Source organism: Peromyscus maniculatus, chromosome 14, assembly GCF_049852395.1.
Source record: "Peromyscus maniculatus bairdii isolate BWxNUB_F1_BW_parent chromosome 14, HU_Pman_BW_mat_3.1, whole genome shotgun sequence".
In the NCBI taxonomy this organism is placed as follows: domain Eukaryota; kingdom Metazoa; phylum Chordata; class Mammalia; order Rodentia; family Cricetidae; genus Peromyscus; species Peromyscus maniculatus.
The window spans coordinates 72,165,112-72,189,322 of NC_134865.1; the positions used below are offsets into that span (position 1 = coordinate 72,165,112).

A 24,211-nucleotide genomic window follows, 5' to 3' on the forward strand; every position below is an offset into this window, starting at 1 on the left:
ATACCATCATACTGAGAGCCATGAGTTCAGAGGGTTACAAAGCTTCAGTCTATAATAATAATTCCCCAAAAAGCATTCCCAGGGGCACCCTAGTAAACTGAGTTTGATGTTCTGTTCTGTGCTGTGACTCTGTATATCCTGTGAGTCCCTGGTCAGTCATCTAGCTTGGGACCACCTTGGGGGCTTGAACCTATCTCGACCTTGAATCTCTGGCTCAGAGACTGTCACACAGCAGGTGCGCAAGAACACTGATGGAGAGAGCGAATGCCTCATCCGGAAGGTGGCAGTCCTCTGACGTCTGCAGTTCCTGCTTCAGATTTCTTTGGTTCCGTCTTACCGTGGAGGAAGGAGAAAGAGGGTGTTTGATCAGGCCCCTCCTGCCTGCTACCTCCCCCTAAGTGTCCAACGGGGACAGCACATTAGTGGCTTAGACAGGAGGTTCTTTGGGACCTTATTTTTGGAGGGGAAGGAGAGGAGGTAGACCAGCCCCTACCCCTTAACCAGCATGTGAGGTAAGGAAAGCAAGCTCCGGGCTTTCCTCACTGCCATTGACAACCAGCGTCATTCCTACTGTGTGCCAAGGGCCATGCTGGGTGCTTTCCTTCCAGTATCTCATTTAACCCTCAGGCAGCCCCTGGGGGTCACGCTGCCACCAGCATCAGCAACACCCCCACCTGACAGATGAGATTTCCAAGACACAGAGAGGTGAGACACTGCCAGGAAAGCCCCACATCAGAAGTGAATAATCCCAAAGCCCTTCTGGGGCCCAGCTGCTTTTTCTCCATATGCTGCTCCCTCCAGATGTTCCCATACCCTTGTTGGAAAATGGAGGCGGCAGCAGCAGCAGAATTTAGTGTTGTGCTTGCTAGATTTTTTTTCCTGAGGGTGCTCAATGTGATACAAGCTAGGGTCATCTGGGAGAAGGAAACCTCAATCTAGAAAATGTCTCCATCAGATTGGCCTGTAGGAAAGCCTGTGGAGCATTGTCTTTATTGATGATTGATGGGGGGGGGGGGTAACTGGCCAATGTGCTGGTGCCATCCCTGGGCGGGTGGTCCTGTGCTGTATAAGAAAGCAGACTGAGAAAGCCATAGAGCATAAACCACTGAGCAGTACCCTTCCATGGCCTTTGCTTCAGTTCCTGCCTCCAGGTTCCTGCCTTGAGTTCCTGTCCTGAGACTTTCCTCAGTGAGGGAGTGTGGCCTGAGAGCCGTAAGCTGAAGTAAACCTTTTCCTGCACTACATAGCTTTTAGTCATGGTGTTGATCACAGCAATAGGAACCCAACTCAGGAGGCTAACAGTGGGATCTGGGGGGGGGGGGGGCGGGGATCAGATCCATGGCTGTCTAGAGACTGGGTTGGTGGAGGATTGCACTTCTGGTATGCTTTAGGATCATGCAGACCTCCACCAGGGCATGAAATTCGGTCACATGATGTTAAGTGTCCAAAGAAACAGCTGATCTGTTTCAATCCTTTGCTCTTGTTTGAGACAGGGTCTCAGTTCAAACTCACTGTAATCCTCTTGCCTCACCCCCACAAGTATTAGGATGACAGGTATGAGCACCACATCAAGCTCTCAGTTTTGATTTTCATAAGGAACTTTCCAGCAAGTTAATATTTTTACCCAAAATTTTACTTTTTAAAAAGAGGCACATTCGGGCTGGAGAGATGGCTCAGAGGTTAAGAGCACTGACTGCTCTTCCAGAGGTCCTGAGTTCAATTCCCAGCAACCACATGGTGGCTCACAACCACCTGTAATGAGATCTGGTGCCCTCTTCTGGCCTGCAGTCATATATGCTGTATACATAATAAATAAATAAATCTTAAAAAAAAAAAAAAAAAAGAGGCACATTCCTGTGTGTGGTGCCACATGCCTTTAAGCCCAGCACTTGGAAGGCAGAGGCAGGTGGATCTCTATGAGTTTGAGGCCAGCCTGGTCTGTGTAGTGAGTTCCAGGACAGCCGGGGTTACAGAGACCTTGTTTTTAAAAGGAGGAGGAGGAGGGAAGAAAGAGAAAAGAAAAGAAAAAGAAGAGAGAAAGAGACAGAGACAGGGAGAGAGATAGAGAGAAATACAGAGAAATAGAGATAGAGAGACCAAGAGGAACATAGAGGGACAGAGAGGGACACAGAGAGATGACGAGATCTCAAGCCCAAAGCTCTTTCTCTGCTTAGAGATTTATGCATTCCTTTCTCCCTTCCCCCACATAACTTTTATCTCCTCCTCATCTCTTTTTTTTCCCTCCCAGGAAGAAAAAATGTTACGCATCTTGGTGCAGAACCGAGTCCGGAGTGGAGTCTCAGGCATCGTGGGCATGGAAGTAGATGGGCTGCCTTTCTATGGTGTTCATGATGAAATGGTTCAGAAGCTGGTGGATGCCACCACAGTGCATGTGTGACCAGCGCATTGTTTGTGTGCAAAGTCCATACCCGATGGCCATCCTGTGTCTAGTTCTGGAGTCATTGCTCTATCCTTCATCCTGGCTTCTTCAGGCCACCCTTGTGGTCTGCTCTGAGAATCTTTCCTCTTGCTGCTTAAGAAATAACTTGTGAACAGTTAACTGTAGGGCAGAGCATAAGAACAGGCATTGCCGTGACCTGGGCTAATTAAGAAAGGCTAGAGTGTTTAACACATGGAGTGTTGGGTTAAAACCCTGGAGCTTTGTGCTCACCATGACCAGCAAAATAGTTATACCTTTGAAGTGCTTTCTTTTTCCAATAGTATTCCATGTACTGTTTGAAGGGATCTCCCAGAAGGTCCCTCCAGGCATCACACCCATTGTCCCTCACCTCCATTCACCCCGACATTTCCTACACATCCTTCCCATCTGCTCACTCCTACCCCTAGTCACACTCTTTGCCCTCTTTGTGTGGGAAGGAAGCCATATTGCCAGTAGGGCTCAAAGGTGAGTCAGACCTGCCCAGGACTCAGGCAGATGAGCTCATCCTGATCTTTCATAACCTTCAACTCCACATTTCTCAGCAAAATCAGAAACTGAGCCACCGACCATACCCTGTTATACACTTAGTCCTGACATCAGTATGACAGCTTGTGTGGGACCCGAGCCTACTGAGTGTTATTTCCTTTCTTTAAACACATCTGGTATGGTTCTTTAAGGGGTGTTCATTGTGAAGAAGGAACACATGGTATAGATTTTACACTCCAATAAATCAAGGGTAAAGAGAAAAGTAATTTTAATATGCATTTTAGTGTCTGCTCTCCATTTGTTATTTTGCCCAGGGCTCATGCCTGCAAGGTTCTTGCCTACAGGGTTCACATATGCAGGGTCCAAGCTTGTGCTTGTGGGAGAGACTCAACATGAGGGCCAGTCCTCCACCCGAGGCCTCACAGCTCAGCAAACGCACACACCTTGGCTCTGCAGCCTGACTGCCCAGGTCTCTGAGCTATCATTTTTGTTCACTACGAATTCCACACCATGAGGAACTCTGATAAAGAGGGTACCCTGACAGTTAACAACAAACGGTGGTGACTGCTAGGGAGACTGCCATCACTATGGGAAGGAGACTGCCATCACTATGGGAAGGCCGCCGGCACTCTTAGGATTCAAGTTTGGGGAAGATATTCTTGGATTTGGCTTTTGCAATAGTAATAGCAGAATTCTCCTTCAGCACTGAGCAAGATGAAGAGTGGACGTGTTGTAAGTTATACTTGCTGTGGGAAGAAATGTACGGAGAGGTGACTGAGCTATCTAAGAAAAAGGCTAAGACCCAATTAAGTTCAGAGACGGCAGAGAGGGCCTGTAGACTCTGAGTGGGGCACCCAAATGCCATCCCCTACAGGTAGATACACTTACAGCTGAGGCTGAGGTACAAAGGAGGGTGGGGGAGACCCCTTCACAACATCCAACTCAAGGGCTGTTGCTGTTCCACTTCCCAGGACCTGGCTTTCGAGCTTTTCCGTTCCACACTGTGATTCCCACTCAGCCCTTGTTCTAGTCTTGTCTGATCTTAGGAGACAAGTCTGTGTTCATGTCTGTGATGGCTACCACCTACAAAAGCCAGTGACAGGAGAACAAGAGATGGCCTGCACGGAACTGTGGTGTCACTCAAAGGGAGATCCGGGCCTGGTTCCAGTCATTGCTAGGTAAACAGAATCCATGGGCTTTTTAGGATGCTGTGGAGAGGGATCCTGGGAACCAGGACAGAGGACACACTCACAAGCATGCTGATGAGCCTGGCTCACTGAGGTAGCATGCTCAGTTCAAGTGAGCCAGCTCCTTAATCCCTGCATGAGCTCTGCACAACTGACACCCTGTTGCTTAGCTAGGAAAGGCATTCCTCTGAGGTCATTTCTCGCCTCCCATTGCATGCCAACCCCAAGTTGGCCCAGCCCATTGCATCTACTACTTCCTGCCTGTTACACATGGCTTCTGCTGGCCTCTCCATGCAGTTCATCACTTTCTAGACAGGGTGGAGAAGGTGTGGCTTATTACCAAATTGTGCGTTCTCTTCATCAGTGATGTGATGTGCTTGCCAGAAGTACAGAAGCAGAGAATGTAGTCTTTGGGGCAAGGTAGATGATGTCATATAGGTTCTGATCCAGACGGCATATTTGAAGAAGTAGATTTTGTTCAGATGAGAGATTAACACCTAAGCAGAGGGGATGTGAATTGTCTATTGGATTGGCCGGAGCTCACCAATTTCACTTTTCTGCTTGGCACTTAGAAAAACTACATTTCCCAGCCTCTCACGCAGCTGGGGCCCATGTGACCAGGATCAGGCTAATGGAATATGAGTAACAGGGCTATCAAACACTTCCATACTTGGCCATAATTGCAAGTGGGGTTCTTTTTTTTTTTAACCTTTTTTATTAAGAAATGTTTTATTTAGATGGCGGAGACAAGCAGACGCAGGTAGGCCTGTGGCAGCGGCCCGCGGAGGTGGATGGGCCCGGCGGCAACAGCCGACAGGGACATTTAGACCCGGTGGCAGCTGGCGGAGACATTCAGGCCCAGCGGCGGCCCACAGAGGTGGACAGGCCCTGTGGCAGAGATAAGTAGACGGAGGTCAACAGCCCGGCGCCGGCGGCCGACAGAGACATTCAGGTCCGGCGGCGGCGGCCCACAGAAATAGACGGGCCGCGGACGCAGGTCGGCGACCTTCGGAGGTGGACGGCCCGGTGGCAGCGGCCGACAGGGACATACAGGCCCAGCAGCGACCGGCGGAGACATACAAGCCCGGTGGCGGCCCGCAGAGGTGGATGGGCCCAGCAGCAGTGACAAGCAGAGGTGGGTAGGCCCGCAGCGGCAGCCGGCAGAGATATACAGGCCCGTTGGTGGCCCACAGAGGTGGACGGAGCCAGCGGCAGCTGACAGGGACATACAGGCCCAGCGGTGGAGACAGGCAGAGGCAGGTGGGCCTGTGGCGGCAGGCCACAGGGGTGGACAGGCCCGGGGACAGAGAGGGGCGGACGCAGCTTGAAACGGGGACGCCCCTAGCCCCAACATCTGGGGAAGAGGCTATCTCCGTGGGTCGGAACCAGGGCGAGTCTGGACACTCCGTCTGGGGACAACCCAGGGCCCAACTACTGATCCTGTGAAACCCAACAACTTGGAGGTGTTGGTGAGACTACCCTGCTCAGCTGAAACCCATCTGGGAGAGGATTCAGATGCCTACAGTTTGAAGTCTGAAGAAACAAGATCAGCTGAGGAGTTGACAAATGAACAAAACTTGATCTGGGAACACAGAAGAAGGCGCTACCCAGCCACTAAACCAGATCACCAGAATCATAAGTATATACTTCACCAACTGAAATCAGCTGTCCCTGAAGAAACAGCCCAATAGCACCAATTTAACCAAGAACCCCTACTAAACCAAGACTAAAAATTAGAACAAGAGAGGCACTCTCAGACACAGACACCACCTGCACCGCACAGAGGAAAAGATGAGTAGACGCCAGTGCAAAAATACAGGCAACAACATAAAGACCTATATGGCAACATCAGAACCTAGTGATTCTACACCTGCAAGACCTAAACATACCATGACAGAAGAAACAGAAGAAATCAACCCTAAAAATGACTTTAAGAAGATGATAGAGGCCCTTAAAGAAGAAATAAAACATTCCCTCAATGAGGAAATAAAAACTTTCCTTAAAGAGGAAATGAAAAACTGCCTTAAAGAGGAAATAAAAACTTTCCTTAAAGAGGAAATGAAAAACTCTCTTAAAGAGGAAATAAAAACTTCCCTTAAAGAGGAAATGAAAAACTCTCTTAAAGAGGAAATAAAAACTTCCCTTAAAGAGGAAATGAAAAACTCCTTTAAAGAAATGGAAGAAAAAACGAACAAAAAATGGGAAGAAATCAAATCAAGCCAAGAAAAAGCAATTAAACGGATGAAAGAAACATTCCAAGACCTGAAAAATGAATTTGAGACAATAAAGAAAACACATGCTGAGGGAATGCTGGAAATAGAAATCCTGACTAAACGAACAGGAACTACAGAAACAAGCATAACCAACCGATTGCAAGAGATGGAACAGAGAATCTCTGACACTGAAGACATGATAGAGAAAATAGATTCGTCAGTCAAAGAAAATACTAAAGACAAAAAAGTCGTAACACAAAATGTCCAGGAAATTTGGGACACCATGAAAAGACCAAACCTAAGAATAATAGGGATAGAAGAAGGAGAAGAATGCCAACTCAAAGGCACAGAAAATATATTCAACACAATCATAGAAGAAAACTTTCCTAACCTAAAGAAAGAAATACCTATGAAGATACAAGAAGCTTATAGAACACCGAATAGGCTGGATCCAAAAAAAACGTCCCCTCGCCACATAATAATCAAAACACTAAACACACAGAACAAAGAAAAAATATTAAGAGCCGCAAAGGAAAAAGACCAAGTAACATATAAAGGTAAACCCATCAGAATAACACCAGACTACTCAATAGAGACTATGAAAGCTAGAAGATCATGGACAAATCTCATGCAGACACTAAGAGACCACGGATGTCAACCCAGACTATTATACCCAGCAAAACTCTTAATCACCGTAGGTGGAATAAACAAAATATTCCAGGATAAAACCAAATTTAATCAATACCTCTCTACAAACCCAGCCCTACAGAAAGCACTAGAAGGGAAAATTCAACCCAAAGAAGCTCAACACATCCATGAAAAATCAAGCAATAGATAATCCCACACCAACATACACCACAGAAGGACAACACAACACAACCACAAAAAATAACAGGAATTAACAATCACTGGTCATTAATATCCATCAATATCAATAGTCTCAACTCACCTATACCTGGAGATCTCTGAGCAGGCTTCAGATTTTGACAGTTGATGAAAGATACGACAAGCATTAATGTGTGGGTGAAAAGCTTGGTGAAATTCTGAGTGAAGTTTTAGTTAAAGTTGGTTGAACTTGGGATTGACTGGGAGGCCAAAGATTTAAAAAGCAGAAGATTCTCTCAAGACACAAGTTGTGTGATAATAGTGTGTTTTGTGTGTGTGAATGACAATTTGTAAATGTTGAATTCTAGGCTTCGACAATCATTGTCAGTGCAGATCAAGCTGATGTTGAGAAAGATGCATCACAAGCACAGGCTGGAGGCTGGGGGCTAGATGGTTTTGAGGAAGAGGTCTTGGTGGACTCTTTCATGGAGCAAAGGGAAGCAATGCCTTCTGGGAAATGAGCTAAGTTTTAATCTAGTCTTTAAGATTAGAAGTCGAAAACAAAAATATTAAGGAAAGGAAAACCTAATTGATCTTTGAAGTATTGTTATGTGGAATTGAGTGGGACTTTTGAGGCTTTTCTTCCAGAGAACAGGGACTTGGTTGTCAGGCCTATGTTAGGCCTAAACCTTGGTGCCATGTAGTTGTACTTAAATCATTTCAATGGAAAGTGTCTTAGTGATTGGAACTTCTAGTGCAGTTTGGAGTTCTTCCATTTGAAAAATGTGATATTTGCATGGGATTGTTTGAATTTTGTTTTCTAGTCCCTCCCCATCACCACCCTCATAGTCTGAAGGTAGATTTTTCTTTCGATAAAGGAACAAAAAAAGTGAACATCTTGTTTGTAAATGGGTATCTAGTAGCTAGTGGTAAACTTGAAATGGTAGAATTCTTTAAAGCCTAATTCTAGGTAGTCTTAAGAAAATGTATCTTAATTATTTTTGAACCTGTATTCACCTTGTTTTTTTCAAATATCTTAAGTTATATTTTCTTTTTCAGAGCTGCTTCTTGTTTGGGGCTATTTTTTTTAATTGAGGCGTAATCCATAAAAGGGTATATTGTTTTGATGAGACTCTCTACAACTGTGGCTGGATGTCTTTCTTTAGTCTTCCAAGAAGGACCATTTTACTTTTTTAGAGTTACTTTTTAAAGTCATGAGATCAACAACTTGGACTATTATGCATGTAAGTGCTAATGCAAATTAAAGCCCAAGTTGACCTCCAGCAGCAGTTCATTCTATGTTGACAGTGAGAAAACACTTTGCCTGTTAGGATACTGTTACTCATGGACTGAAATGCTGAAGAAACCCCTCCCCCTATTTTGTTTTTTGCAAAAATCAAGGTATATTCTAGGGTTTCCTGGTTGACCTCAACAGATAAACTGAGATGATAGTTTTAGTTCAGAATTGATCTGAATGTAGATTTACAGTCTACGTGTACAGCTGGCTAAGTGAGATCGCTTTCACAGTTCTGCATGTATCCCATCGGCTCCCCATTAGTCACTGAACTCTTAAAACTGGTATTGTAACATTACCACAATGTTTTGCGCCAATTTTATAAACTTTACAGTGCAATATGTGTTCCTTTTCTGAGGCAAACCAAAGGTATATTTCTCAAGGTTCTGCTTCTATCAGCAGCGTTGATGGAGGATTTTTTATACATTTGTAATAGATAGAAATAAACCAGAAAAAAAAAGAAGAAAAAAAAAAGTGGTGGAGGAAAAGGTGAACACTGCAAGAATACTCAAAAGGGCTGAGAGTTGCAAACGCCAAGAATGGCTTTGCATAGTAAATGGAATAGAACAGCTCTGAACTATAGCTTACTTTTCCTGGTTTGGTCTGACAGAATGATTGAATGCTTTTGTACAAAAATCAGAGCCTTAAAAACAAGGCTTTGGTGAGATTGTAAAATGGTGTGCCACTTTGGCAAAACAGTTTGGTGGTTGGTCAAAATGCAAAACATTGTTACTCTGTTACTCAACAATTCTACCCTTAGGAATATATCCTCAAACTACTGAAAATGTGCACCTATGAAACATGTACATGAAGGTTTACAGCAGTGTGTTGCTAATAGTAAAAAAGTTAAAACAACTCAAATAGCTATCAAATACTGGAGAGAAATAAAATGTGGCTTATTCATACAATAGAATATTATTAAGACATAAAAATGAATGAGAAACTGACAGATTAAATGACTTTGGTGAACCTTCATAATTTCATTTGTAGATCTTTCCATTTCTAATTTATAAATACATTTGGGGTTATAAATTATAAATGTACTGCCTCCTGTCAACATTGTATACTTCTATTTGATGATTTCTGTGTCAAACATTATATGGAAATGTTTCCAAGTATTTTCTGTATTAACTGTGAATGAATAGAACAAAATAAATTGCCTGTGATGGAAAAAAAAAAAAAAAAAAAAAAAAAAAGAAATGTTTTATTTGCCGGGCAGGTGGTGGCACACGCCTTTAATCCCAGCACTTGGGAGGCAGAGGCAGGCGGATCTCTGTGAGTTCGAGGCCAGCCTGGGCTACCAAGTGAGTTCCAGGAAAGGCGCAAAGCTACACAGAGAAACCCTGTCTCGAAAAACCAAAAAAAAAAAAAAAAAAAAAAAGTTTTATTCATTTTACATACCAACCACAGATTCCCCCTCTCATCCCTCCTCCCACTCCCCCCAAGCCTTCCCTCCCAGCCCACCTCCCATTCCCTCCTCCAAAAAGGTAAGGCCTCCCATAGGGAGTCAGCAAAGCCTGGTACATTCAGTTGAGGCAGGTCCAAGCCCCTCCCCCTGCATCAAGGCTGTTCAAGGTGTCCCACCATAGGTAATAGTCTCCAAAAAGCCAGTTCATGCACCAGGGATGGGTCCTGATCCTACTGCCGGGGGACCCTTAAGCAGACTAAACTACACAACTGTCTAGCTTATGCAGAGGGCCTAGTCCAGTCCCATGCAGGCTCCACAGCTATTGGTCTAAAGTTCATGAGTTCCCACTAGTTTGGTTTGGTTGTTTCTGTAGGTTTCCCCATCATGTTCTTGATGGCCCTTGCTCATAGAATCCCTCTTTCCTCTCTTTAACTAGACTCCTGGAGCTCGGCCTGGTGCTTGGCTGTGGATCTCTGCTTCTGTTTCCATCAGTTACTGGATGAAGGCTCTATGATGACAGTTAGGGTAGTCACCAATCTTATTACAGGGTTGGGCCAGTTCAGGCACCCTCTCCACTATTGCTAGTAGTCTAAGCCGGGGTCATCCTTGTGGATTCCTGGGAACTTCTCTAGCACCAGGTTTCTCCCTATCCCCACGATGTTTCCCTGTATCATGATATCTCTTTCATTGCTCTCCCACTCCATCCCTGTTCCAGCTCAACCATACTGTTCCCTTATGTTTTCATCCCCCATCCCCTTCCCTCTATTGCCCCCCCTCACCCCAGTTTATTCAGGAGCTCTCATCTATTTCACAAGTGGGGTTCCCTTTACATTTCTTTTCTTACCCGTATAGATGGGCAGGGGAAATCCCACAATTATGGAACTGCTACTGGAAAATTCTGGGGTGTCCCTTCATAGTTACCAGATGATCTCAGGGAAATTGGAGTCTCTTCTTGGGATTCTTAGTCTTGTTGATAAATGAATTTAATGGAACAGACTCAAATGGAAGCTTGAGGCTGGTGTTATTGGACCTTAACAGGAAAACTCCATGGCAGGAAAGCTGTAAATCTCATCAGGTGCCCAGAGAGGGGATGAAAAAGGTGAAGGGGAGAAGAAGCCATTGACACTGGCATTAAGCTGGCATGGAGGTCACCCACATGGTAGCAGACAGACACTAGGTGGTGACGGGAAAGGGGGGGGGGTTTGGGGGCGGGGGCTTAGAGATAGAGTAAGGGAGCTTAAAGCAACAGAAAAAGAATGTGTAGGTCTAGTCAGCATCTGAAAGAGAGACAGACAAGAGGAAAAGAGGAAGTTGTGTCATTTCTGAGTCAGAACTCGGAAGGGTGGGCAGAGCCAGCTGGACCTCAGGGCTGCTCTTAGGGGACTGTGCTAGGAGACAGGAATTCTAGAAAGGAAAAAATACAGTATCTCATTAAAGGAATAATTATTCCTCTTATCCATTTAGCATGGGTTAAGATGGGCACATCTTCCGAGGAGTGGTCCCAATTTCCTGAACTGCCCAGCTAAGTTAACTCTTCAGGAAAGAGGCAGTGGCACGTCTCTACCAATCTTTACGGTAACGGAAACCGTAATGGACGGATTGAAATCACTTGGGAAAGGACTTGCCAGAAAGCAGCCTTCTACTGAGCTTTAAGAAAACGGTGTGTGTATGTGTGTAGGCGTGTGTACATGCATGTGAATGTAGAGACCAGAGGCTGACATTGGATCCCTTCCCCAATAGTTCCCCACTTCTTTTTTTGAGCTAAGGTCTTTCCCTGAGCCTGGAGCTCACTGATTCAGCTATCCTGGAGCTCATGGATCATCTTAGTTTCTATTGCTGTGAAGAGACACCATGACCACAATAACTCTTAGAAAGGGAAACATTTAATTGGGTGGCTTACAGTTCAGAGGTTCAGTCCATTATCATTATGGTAGAACATGGCGGCGTACAGGCAGACATGGTGCTGGAGACAGAGATGAGTTCTGCATTTTGTGCAGGTAACAGGAAGTGGTCTGAGACACTGGATGTGGCTTGAGCATATAGGAGACCTCAAAGCCCACCTCCACAGTGACACTTCCTCCAACAAGGCCACTTCTACTCCAACAAGGCTACCCCTCCTAATAATGCCACTCCCTTTGTGAGACATTTTCCTTCAAATCACTGTATTGATGCAGCTAGACTGCCTGGCTAGCCTCTGGGATCTGTCTCTACCTCTCTAGACCTGGGCTCAGAGCCTGGCTGGTTTTTGTTGTTGTTGTTGTTTGAGGTTTTGTTTTGTTTTGTTTTGTTTTGTTTTGTTTTGTTTTGTTTTGTTGAGACAGGATCTCAATATGTAGCCCTGGCTGTCCTGGAATTCACTCTGTAGACCAGGTTGGCCTTGAACTCATAGAGATCTGCCTGCCTCTGCCTTCCAATTGCTGGGATTAAAGGCGTGTGCCACCGCCGCCGCCGCCGCCGCTGCCGCCGCCGCCACCACCTCCTGGCTTTTATTTTTTTAATGTGGGTTCTAGAGACTGAACTCAATCTCCATGCTTGCGCAGCAGACACTCTCCTGATGACGCCTTCTCATTGGACATTTTATGAACATAAAATAAACCTGCATTGGTCATTGATGTTTGTTTTTATTTTTATCACTTGGGGCCAGGGATTGAACCCAGGGCTAACCATGAGATACCCTTGTACTCCCCACCCCGTTTTACAGCACTGTGACTTGAATGGGGGTTACTTACTGCTCCAATCCAATCTAGCTTTGACTGATCTGAGTTGGAAGGTTCATCACTGAGAAGTATCTTCAAACAACTGCACCCTGAGGGTTACAGCCACAGTCAGAGCCAGTAGATAAAGTGATACTACTTTGGGGTCCTTAGGGGTTCATATGCCCCTGGAATGGCTTGTCTGCATAGAGGTGAGTTAGCTGCCACTGCTGGTGTCTGTGGAGGGTGGACTGAGGGACCCAGAAGAAGTACTTAGCAGTGAGGACGTTGAGTATTGTGACTTCCCTGCTATGTGCCAGCACAGATAGAGAATGTCCTTTTCCCCCCCTTGGTTTTTCAAGACAGGGTTTCTCTGTGTAGCTTTGCGCCTTTCCTGGGACTCACTTGGTAGCCCAGGCTGGCCTCGAACTCACAGAGATCCGCCTGGCTCTGCTTCCCCAGTGCTGGGATTAAAGGCGTGTGCCACCACCACCCGGCTGAGTATGTCTCGTATAGCAGTATTCCTCTGAGGGTTGCTAACTGAAAGAGAATGGGACTGAAATCTCACCATTTCCCCCAGAGCCCTGGACCCAGAGACCAGATGAAATCCAGGAATGGAAACTCCAGCCCCATGCAAAAAGCACTTGGGTCAGATTCCGGTTTTCTCTAGAATGCATAACCCGATGGCAAGCAGCAGATAGGGTTGTGTTCTGTAGTGAAGCTTTTTCCCACCCTTCTCAGGCCAACCCACAGGTCAGTGTGTATAAACAGGAAGATGGGCCTTTGTCTTACTAAACAACACTAGTGAGTAGGAAAGGAATGTTAATGGCTTCTGTCACCTTCGGTCCAAACCAGATGGACTTCTCCTCCCAGCCCTTCTCTTAGGAGAGAAAGCAGTATTAATCCTTAATAGTGTTCTTGCTTTGTCTGTTTGGAAGAAAGATCTATTCTTCCATAACATTCCAGAACTCCAGGAGCCTGACCCACAGAGGGATTAAGTGGTCAAAATCAAAAGTATGTTTCAATAGGATGTGAGCAATCCTTGGTGATAAACATGGAGTTGAGAGGATGCCCAGCAGACAGAAGTTGTCAACCAACAAGGTGGCGGCTCCAAACACAACCCGGTGATTCTGGGGAAATGTCAGAGAGATGAATGCAACAAGCCCCTCCTCTGGTCTGATGGGGGCTCACCCTCACTGTGGGGCAGCTACTCAACATACAGAGTCCCAAGTGGTCAAAGACAGAGGGAGTAGCATCCCCCAAAACACAGGGCTGGCTTTTCTCCTCAAAAGTCTCTGGGTGGGTTTGTAACAACATCCTGCACAGATGCATCCAGGGGGATTTGCAACAACTCCCTGTACAGATGCATCCGGGTGGATTTGCACCAACACCCTGCACAGATGCATCCGGGTGGATTTGCAACAACTCCCTGTACAGATGCATCCAGGGGGATTTGCAACAACTCCCTGTACAGATGCATCCAGGGGGATTTGCAACAACTCCCTGTACAGATGCATCCGGGTGGATTTGCAACAACTCCCTGTACAGATGCATCCGGGTGGATTTGCAACAACTCCCTGCACTGGTACCTGACCCTTGCTGCAAGGCAGAAGAGAAGACCCTACTGCACTCAATGGCTTGGACTTGACCACTTGGTGGGTGCTCAAGGGCCCCCAAGTTGTCCTGGGTTTTCTCCAAGGTCAACCCCTGGATCTTTGGGGCCTTTCAAGGACACTTTGGACCTCCCTGGTGCGGGCGGGCGGCATCCCTGCCCATAAGGACGGCACAAACTCTGCTGTGATTGGTTACTTTGTTTTATTTGCAGACTGGAGTCACTACATAAATCCACCTCACAGTCCAACACAGGGACACTTGACATGAGAGAGATGACAATACAAAAATACAGCTCTCCACAGTAAGGGGAGCCAGGCTCAGCTTGTTCCAGTCCAAGCCAGTAAGAACCCAGAGTCGCAGGTCAAAACAGGGGGAAATACTGTGGAATGAAGAGGTGCAGAACACTCAGCGCTCACCATTGCCCCACAAGGTCCTAGGCTGGGGTAGGTGTGGGTCTCTCTGATGTGCAGCCATCTCTGGCAACTCTCTTACCAGAACTACTTATACCAGAGTGGAGCTTGAGCCCAAACCTGTGGTCAAGAGACATGACGATGTGTATGTTTTGTTAGTTTGGTTGTACCTAGGGACTCTGGGAAACCGCCACACTCCTCTCAAAGGCTGCTGGGTGCTCTACAGTGTGTGGGGTGAAGGGTAGGAGTTACTGGCAGCAGTCACATGACCCGGGTAACTGTCTTGGCACACAGTTGCCATGGACACCCTGCCATTTGTATATTCTCCCTCTCTCTCTTCCCTGGGGCTCTCAGGTCTAGCACTCTGGGCAGCTGGAAACAAAAAGCTAGTTAAGAAAAAGCCCACGGTCAGGAACTTGGCTAGGGACACAGCTTCAGGCCCAAGTCCTCCTACTTGAGTTTTAGGATGACGTTTTGAAGGGCCCCTGGCATCTCTCCCCAGGGAGCCCTGAGGTTTGTTTATTTGCCATCAGCCCTTGGGGGTGGTGAATTTGTTCAATTAGCCCTGTAGAAGTGAGATGTGTCTGGCCCTGGGGCTTCTCCCGGGACTGCCTCTCTGCCGCTATTCTTGCCCTACCCACACCAGTACCCCCAGCCCCACCGCCACGCTTCCCCTTAACCAGTCTTCCCTTCTAGCCTTGTTATAGAGGTGAGCTCAAGCATTGGTAGTGACAACACAGCTTCCTGTGTCACAGAGACCACAGCACATTTGGTATCACGGGGGACGACAGGGCCGCAGGAAGGCTTGGCAGGTGAACACCCTGGTTCCTCCTCTCCTCCTCCACGCTCCAGCCCCGCTGATCTTTGCAAACCTCCTGGGAGCGACAATTCTGACTGTCCCACCTGTAGACCAGGTGACAGCAGAGGACACGAGAGCAGACAGGGCTTCCATGGGCCAGGGGGCCCTGGCTGTGGCCCAAGACCGCATTTCCTTCCTGAGGAAAGAGGCACCTGTACATGGCAATGTGGGAGGCAGCCACCAGGCAAGCTCCAGACCACAAGGCCTGTTGGTGATATAGCTCAGGCCTAACCAAGCCTCACAGACAGACGACTTGAGTTAGGCCAAGCCAACTGTGGGCGACCCTCCCCCTCCCAGTGAGTTAGGGGTCTGGAAGGCTGAGTGGAGCTTGGTTAACAATTCAGGCTCTTCGCCCTGGGCCCCACTTTTCCCAGAGGCCTCGGGGGCGCCCAGCGGGTAGGCCTCCCTGGCCCTGCTTGTCCTGGAGCAGGTAAGGAAGGCTAGGCAGGCTCCTCGGAGGCGGGCGAGGTCCCTGTGAGTGGTCTCGCTGACGAAGCAGTACAGCACCGGATCGGCTACACAGTTGAAGCTGGTGAGGAGGAGAGAGAAGTGGTAGATGTTGAAGATGCTCCTGGCGAACTCGCAGCTGGCCTCCCAGAGGCTGCGCACCAGCAGCAGCACGTGGTAGGGCAGGAAGCAAGCCAGGAAGATGACCACGGTGCTGAGCACCAGCCGCTGAATCTGGTCCTTGCGGCTCTTCTGTGTGCCGTGGCTCCGGCGCACGGCCCGAAGGATGCCCTGGTAGGAGGCCAGCAGCAGACAGATGGGGAAGAGAAAGCCCACCAGGAAGCGGTAGTAGTTGATGCCACGCTGCCAGGACTGGATGGGGTAATGCTCAAAGCAGACTCGATGCCGGTCCTCGTCCTCGATGACTTCCTTGTGCTTGAGGAAGTAGATGCTGGTCAGCAGCTCCTTGGCCCAGATGAGCACGCTGACACCCACGGCCGCCTTCAGGGTTCGGAACTGGTGGAAGCGGAAGGGGTGGGCCACAGCCAGGTAGCGGTCGATGGAGATGCAGCAGAGGAAGCCCACGCTGATGTAGATGTTCTCATAGAGGAGGATGCCACACACCTGGCAGGAGAGGTCCCCATGGGACCAGTTGTCGTGCTGGAGGACGTACTGCAGCCAGAAGGGGAGCGAACAGATGTAGAACAGATCTGCAATGGTCAGGTTGCACAGGTACACTCCCAGCTCATTCCGGGCCTTGATCTGCAGGTAGCCGAAGTAGAGGGACAGGCAGTTGGCCGGGAAGCCCACCACCAGCACAGTCACATAGACCACCGGGGCCAGTGTCTGGTGGATGGTGTGGTCGATGGGGCAGGTTAATGAGGAGTTGTCTGTAGTGATGTTCCCCATCTTTGGGCCAGAAGGGGCCTCAGCCTTCATGGGCTTGGAGATGGAGTCAATCTCTCTATCGGCATCTTGTGTCTAGGAGGTGACTCAAGTGTATCAAGATCTGTTCATCATTGGTGGTAGGCGAACCCCTACAAGTCAAGGCAGAAAAGGTTTTAGTAGCCACAGCTAACATCCATGTAACCTACTGTATGCCGGGCACTGTTCTAGGTACTGTATTCATTTAGAAGCTGTACTACCCAAGCAGCTCCAGTACAACTGACCGAGACGTACCAAAACACCAAGGTGTGGCTATGGCTCCCCATCTCTGGCTTTCCTTATTTATCCCCTGTCCCTTATTTATTTTCCAGTCCCTTGGTGCAAGCAAGGGAGGTAAAGAGGAGATCTTGGAGCATAACTCAGCCTGGTTCTCCAAAGGAGGCTGGAGGCAAGAGTACTTCCAACCTGTCCGCAGTGTGAGGGCGCCATCATCTTACACAGCAACAACAGTCTGCTAATGTTATGGGACTGTAGTGACCAGGCCCAACACTGAGGCCACAGCTGCTCCAGGGACTTCTCCATATGGCATCAGAAGAGATATGCCCTGGTCCACATCTTTCTGTGCTTTGGCAAGAAACAAAGGACAGATTCTCATCACCGGGCCCTGTCCACATCCCTGCTACTCCTCACCAAGTGTTACCTCTCTCACCTCCCCGATGGATCTTGGGCAAGGTTCTGCACTAGGGATCAGAAGCAGCAAAGGTCAGGCCAAGTGCAACTACTTGCCTAGGTTTGTGAGTCTTCCTGAGCCTCAGTTTCTTCATCTGGAATTTGGGGATTAAAACCACCTTTCCTGTTTGGTCAGGACCACATCAGATGGTGGCTGGGTGGTTATCGGGGACAAAAGGGTCAAAGATGCTTTACTTCTTCCCCACATTAGTGAGATGACCGCATTGAGAATGGTTGGTTTTTTGTCTTGCTTTGGAGACAGGTCCTGGAACTCGCTCTGTAGACCAGGCTAGCCTTGGACTCACAGAGATCCACCTGCCTCTGCCTCCCGAGTGCTGTGCATTGAGAATTTAACAAATGGAATGCCAGGCTACAATCATGTCTAAGGGTAGAATGCAATGTTTGGTTGCCAGCGTATTTGATAAATTAACGTATCAGAACAGTAAAGGCTTGAACTGTTCCATCGATTTAACCCTTCTGTCTCAGCTGGAAAATCTCACCAGGGTTACATCAGCATTTTTCTTTTCTTCCTCTTTTTATTATTTGTTTTTTGTTTTTGGAACAGCTTTGTCTCCTCAGTGCTGGGTGACAGTGCCCGCCACCTGCCCTGCTCAATTGGCATTTTCAAGCCATTTTTGCATTCCTTGAAGAAGCTGTTTGAGGTACAGTATTTGCTATCTCATGGGGAAACTTGCTGTCACAGGTCTCCTGCATGTTTATGCTGAGGTCATCTGGAAGGTGACCCAATGCTGTGATCTTTCAGATATTTCTTTTTCCCACTCTACCCCTAGTCAAGAACTCTTTCCTCCCCCTTGAGAGCCTACAGTCTACCCGATTGAAGATTCTAAATTAAGCTGCTTTGTGATGCCTGCAGATCAATACTGGCCTTTGTGCTCTCTTCAGAAAGCTGAGGGCTAGCTGGGCTCCTGAGGGAAGCTTCTTAGAGGCCATGACCAAGTCTCAGCAGACCGCAAGATTCCAAGTTCCTACAGCTCTCTCCAGAGCCAAGCCTCCCCTTCCACCCCAGCTCTCCTCTCCTATCTTGCCTTGGCTCCCACCTGGCTCAGGACCACCAGAGCAGAGATAGGTAGAGGAGTTCCCAAAATCTACCCGGAAAGGGCTCAGAGAAATCTGGACCCCACAGCTCCAGTCCCAGGGTCCCTGAGGACTAACACAGGGAGTTTCTCTGAAGTCACACTCAGTCTTATAGATAACTACGCACAGTCACCTGCTCTGATCTGTGGTTTCTGGAACCTTGCTCTCAGCTACCCAAGGTTAAATGTGGTAGAGAGAAAATGATGGGTGAGTGTAGCACACTAATGTATTTTGAACTTGAGAAGCTGAGGCAGGAGGTTTCGATGCCACCCTGAGTTATCTGGTCACATAGACAGTAATAAACACCACTCCCACATATATTATATAGACACATATGTATGTGGTGGTGGTGGCACATATCCACATATCTGCATTCTCAACAATTATGAAGCAGAGGCAAGAGGATCACTGTGAGTTCAAGACCACCCTGGGCTAACTGCTTAGTAAAATTCTGTCTAAAAACAAAATGATATTTTGAAAGAGAGAAACTATATTCACATAAATTCATTACAGTATACTATATAATTATTCTTTTTATTACTAATTATTGCTCACATCTTTCTATGTCTAATATACAAATTAAACTGATCATAGGTACAGGTGCATACATGTTTGATAACTCATGGTGTAAATAGAGGTCAGTACTACACACCTGTGGTTTTAGGCATCTGCTGGAGGTGTTGGATGTGTGTCCTTGGGATAAGGTAGACCACTGTATATTCAGTTTTCCTGGATAAAAGGACCAAGATTCTCATGTGTTTGTTTGCTTGTTTGTTTTGTTTTGTTTTTGTTTTTCAAGACAGGGTTCCTCTGGGTAGCTTTGGAGCCTGTCCTGGAACTCACTCTGTAGACCAGGGTGGCCTCGAACTCACAGAGATCCGCTTGGCTCTGCCTCCCCAGTGCTGGGATTAAAGGTGTGTGCCACCACCGCCCGACATTTCTCATGTGTTAAATGAGCAGGAGATGGGTCTGGTCCAAAGCCACCCTTTGTCTCACCTGGATTCCAGCTCCTCCTAACTGATACAAAGCCCAGTCCCCTCCTCTGCCCAAGCTCTCTCACCCTAACCAACTTCTTTCCTCAGAAGCATCTCCAGCCCCTCTCCACGCTCTACCCTAGCTCTCCTCCCCACCTCATCTGGGCCTCTCCCACCCCCATCCCAGCCCTCCTGCTCCGGCCCTGTGTCAGTCACAGTCACCCTCCCTCCGGAGAAGCAGCCGAACCACCTCCTTGCTTTGCACACTTGGAAGCAGCTTCTCTCACACCTAGACTGAAAGCCAAGCACCCTTGCCGACCCACCAGACCCCTGGTACTAGCTCCCTACCCTTGCCTGCTGCCTCACCTGGTGGCCACGCAGCCAGCCTCCTGTGCCTCTGTCCCTCTACCTGGATCTTGCCTAGCTACTTCTTCCTAAAGTTCTCCTCACTGTGGTACCCGCCCCACCCACAACAGCACCTGTTCCTGCTCTGCTAGAGATCTGCTCGACTGTCACTTCCTGGGGAGGCTTCTCCTGGCACCCACCTCAAACACACACACACACACACACACACACATACTCATGCACACAGGTACACACACACACACACACACACACACACACACACACACACACACACACACATACTCATGCACACAGGTACACACATACACACACACACCTATCTCCATCTCTTCATCCTGATGGACTGCTTCACAAGCTTCTCAGATTTATGTCTTCTTTATGTAACTTGTGTGACTGTTGACGGCCAGTCTCCCCAGGGATGCAAATTCCAACATAGCAGAGGTCTTTTCCCCTGTCACTGATGTTCCCCCAGCTGTATGGACTATTTAGGGACTTCTTGAATGACTAAGTAAGAGTCATTGCTCATTTTCCAGGTGAGGAAAGCGGGGTCCCAAAGGGAGCCTTGGACCAGCGAGCTGGCTCAGCTGGTAAAGGCACTTGCCACCAAGCCTAATGGCCTGAGTTCGAACCCCAGGGCCCACCCGGTGGAAGGCGAGAACAGAGTCCCAAAAGTTGTCCTCCAACCTCCATACATGTGCCTTGCAAGTGTAGGTAACAGAGTTCAGACCCCTAGAACACACGTGCATGCCAGGCGGGCATGGCAAACCAGCTATAATCTCGGCTTGGACAGCAGAGATAGGGGGTCCCTAGAACAAGCTGGCCAGCCATTTCAGGGAGTCCTGGTTTTGATTGAGAGACCTTGTCTCAGTGAATAAAAGGGACGCGAAATGGAAAAGAAGAGGGGGAGCACAGGCCCCAGGCTTCCACAGACCAGAGCAGACGAAGCCTCCTTGAGGCATGCCCCGTCAGGTCCTGGAAATTCCCTGATAGTCACCAGGCCCCAAGTCTGTTGTTTACTAGTGGTGAGTGTATGGACGTGTGGGGTAGGGCGGGGTGAGGTTTGTAGCTTCCTCTTTCCTAAGCCAGCAACAATCGACTTCTGGCAACCAAAGGCAGAAATGCACAAGCCTGTAAAGCCAAGAAGCAGTGCTGAGCACAGTTAGGTTGAGGTACCTCCCACGTTCACTTTGGAGCAAAAAGAACAGCAGTTCTTGAACTGACTGCCCCCGAATCCACTAGAGGTTTAAGACATTGCAGAGGCTCCTTTCCTGAGTTTCCAAACTGGCTAGGTCTGAGAAAGGGGCTCTTGAGACTTTTACATCTCAAGCAAGCTCCTAGGAGATGTGGAAGATTTGGGGGTCACTGGACCGTGGATCACACTTTTTGAATAGCAAGGCACCAGAAGAGTCTAGAAGGTCATAGGCTCAGATTCTGAGCATACCCCCTTTCATGAGTTCCTGAGGCAGGGAGCAGATGCAGCTGGAAGGGACTGAAAACCCAGCAGGAACTTTGGGCAGAACAGGGGCCCAGGCCCTGGGCATTTCTAGATTCCCTTCTCAGGTAGGGACTCCTTGGCCCTCATGGTGTGGGACTGCAGGCATTCCTGTGTCTAATCCTTTAGCTTACAAAATGTTTCGCACCTCATTATGGTTCCACATCTGTTCTCTGGTTCCACCGTCACAACCCTGTTTTTGTTTCTAGTTAAGACATAAGGCAACCAAAGAGACAAAGCAACTTGCCCAGCAGTTCAGTACTTCCAGGTTTCATGGAAAAAGTATTTGTGGGACATGTACAGTGTTTATGGGGCCAGGCTACATATGTGCAGAGCCTAAGAGATAAAGCGAGAAAGAGCTCCCACCCCCTGGGAACCTCCAAGCCCAGAAGTCAGGAAGGCCACATGTTCTGATCATTGCCATGAGAGGCAGCATCTGGAGGATGCATGGGCATCTTTCACTCATACCTTCCGTGTTGGTTCACTCTGGTGATTGCAATCCCATTACAGTCTGATGGCCCCCCTTGCTGAAGGCTGCATATAAATCACTCCTGCCGCTTCATAAGACATGCTCAGTGGGGTCCACACTAGGTCCCACATTTTCTCCACTAATCTGTTCTTAGAAAAGATGCCCCCACTTGCCCAGTTATTCACCTTGAATGGATGGTCTTTAGCTTCACTCCTCCTTCACGGCTTTAAGTCAACTGCCAACTTCTAGAACTTCCAACGCCTACACTTTTGAAAGCATCACTCCTCTCTTCCATCCTCTCACCAGCACCTAAGACTGGCTTGGTCCAGACTTCCTTCCTGAAGTCAGTCCAATTGCCTTAAGTTAGGTTCATGTCTGTGACTCAACACCTAAACACCATCTTCCAAAACACAAATCTAACCAAGTCATACAGCGGCTGTCCAAACATTGACCAATCCACCCACTCATCTATTCACTCACTTACTCATCTATCCATTCCCTATCCACCCATCATCCATCATCCATCCACCCATCATCCATCCATCCATCCATCCATCCATCCATCCATCCATCCATCCATCCATCATCCATTCATCATCCACCCATCATTCATCCATCCACCCATCCACCCATCCACCCATCCATCCATCATCCATCCATCCACCCATCATCATCCATCCATTGATCATCCATTCATCCATCATCCATCTGTAGCACGAATCTTAAAGGGTCTTATTAATAAAATCAAACCTGGAGCCAGGTATTGGGGTGAATGCTGGAAGATCAGAGAAGCAGAATAAGCCACAGCTTCTTCACCTCGCAATTCCTCAGCTGGATCCTGTTTCCTCAGACTGGAAGCCTCTGAGTCCTCATCCAGAATGAATCTCAGCTGAACTGCTTCTCGAAAGCCTGAAGCTTAACCACCTAAAATCTTCTAGTTTCTGGTCTTCATGCCTTAAATACCTTTCTGCTTTCTGCCCTCACTTCCTGGGATTAAAGGCGTGAGTCACCATGCCTGGCTATTTCCAGTGTGGCCTTGAACTCACAGAGATCCATGCCTCCAGAAGGCTAAGATTAAAGGTGTGAGTGCCACTATTTTCTAGCCTCTGTATCTAGTGGCTGTTCTGTTCTCTGACCCCAGATAAGTTTATTAGGGTGCACAATATTTTGGGGGACACAATACCACCACATCCATGCATGCACCATCCATCCACCCATCATCCATCATCCATCCACCCATCATCCATCCATCCACTCAGCCTCCCACCCATATCCATCTATCCAAACATTCTTCCTAGAACAGTCACTAAATGTCCATTGTATGGAAGGCATTACACTATACCCTGGCTCTAACAGCCAACTTCGTTTTATTCCCACGAAGAAGAGCAGATCAACGAAGTAACCTCCTAGAAGAGCACGGGATTTTTGTGGGAGTTCTTTGGAAGTAGCCTAATGCAGCGAGGGAAGCTCTCTTGAGCAGCAACAGCCAGACTAAGGCTGAGAGGAAGAGGAAGGGCTGCCCAAACAGTGGGGAGTTTCTGCCTGTGGAAAATGTGTGTGCGCCACTAAATGCAAGAGGGAGAAAATATGAGTACCTTTGGGGAACTGAAAGTGGCTTGGCATGAGAACACGTAAGTATGAGGCGGACATGGCCAAAGAGGAGACAAGAAGCTGTATAGAACACCAACAAATTAGAAAGGAAGTGGAAGATAATGGAAATGGAGAGGTTCTTCAATGCCTGGTCTTCAAGGCTCTCCAAAATTCCTTGTTAGATGATAGGTATGTAGAGAGCTAAGTGGGTCGAGGAAGCAGATGTACAGGTAAATGAATGGATGGGAATGTAGGTGAGGGGGCAGACAGATGAACAGATAGATCTATTGCTGGGAGTGCTGATGAGTGAGGGGCATATGGGGAAGGAGACAGTTGGAGAGGATGAGTGGACAGGTAGATGGGTGTGGATTTTGAGGCTGGGTGCTGGAGCAGTGAGGTCACCAACAAAAGTAGGAAAATGAGAAGGTGCAATCTCTGGGGCTGCCTTAGCCGGATGGTGAGTCCCATCACAGCCAGCTCACATTCCTGCCACTTCTGAGGGTGAGCAGCCTCCAGGGGAAGCTGTGTCTTTCCAGGAAAACATCCATCTACGCATCCACAGGAATCTATCTACCTGGAGTCCAGAAGAACTTTCATCATCATCAGCTGAACAACATGTTGCACACAGAAGTGTTTTGAAGTGGAAAAGCTGAGGCACATCTGCATGGAGCTCTCTGCTAGCCAGGCACAGTTCTGCACATACATTCCATGTCACCAATGAGAACACTGAGGGTC

General features: G+C 47.9%; 2 protein-coding genes across 10 annotated transcripts in view; one reads left to right on the top strand and one right to left on the bottom strand.

The window, feature by feature from the left end:
• Dglucy (D-glutamate cyclase) overlaps nucleotides 1–3,202 on the top strand; it is a 134,514-nt gene extending 131,312 nt beyond the window's left edge. For all 7 annotated transcript variants that reach the window (XM_042261046.2, XM_076551244.1, XM_006991802.4 and 4 more), the window contains one exon: nucleotides 2,249–3,202. In XM_042261046.2, the coding sequence (XP_042116980.1) occupies nucleotides 2,249–2,398 (150 nt within the window). In that variant the 3' untranslated portion in view covers nucleotides 2,399–3,202. The remainder of the gene's footprint in view (nucleotides 1–2,248) is intronic.
• Nucleotides 3,203–14,342: 11,140 nt separating this feature from the next.
• Gpr68 (G protein-coupled receptor 68) overlaps nucleotides 14,343–24,211 on the bottom strand; it is a 30,650-nt gene continuing 20,781 nt past the window's right edge. For 2 of the 3 annotated variants that reach the window (XM_016010019.3, XM_016010020.3), the window contains exon 2: nucleotides 14,343–16,913. In XM_016010019.3, coding sequence (XP_015865505.1) covers nucleotides 15,688–16,815 — 1,128 coding nt within the window. In that variant the 5' untranslated portion in view covers nucleotides 16,816–16,913 and the 3' untranslated portion in view covers nucleotides 14,343–15,687. The remainder of the gene's footprint in view (nucleotides 16,914–24,211) is intronic. The other variant, XM_006991801.4, reaches the window with a different exon arrangement.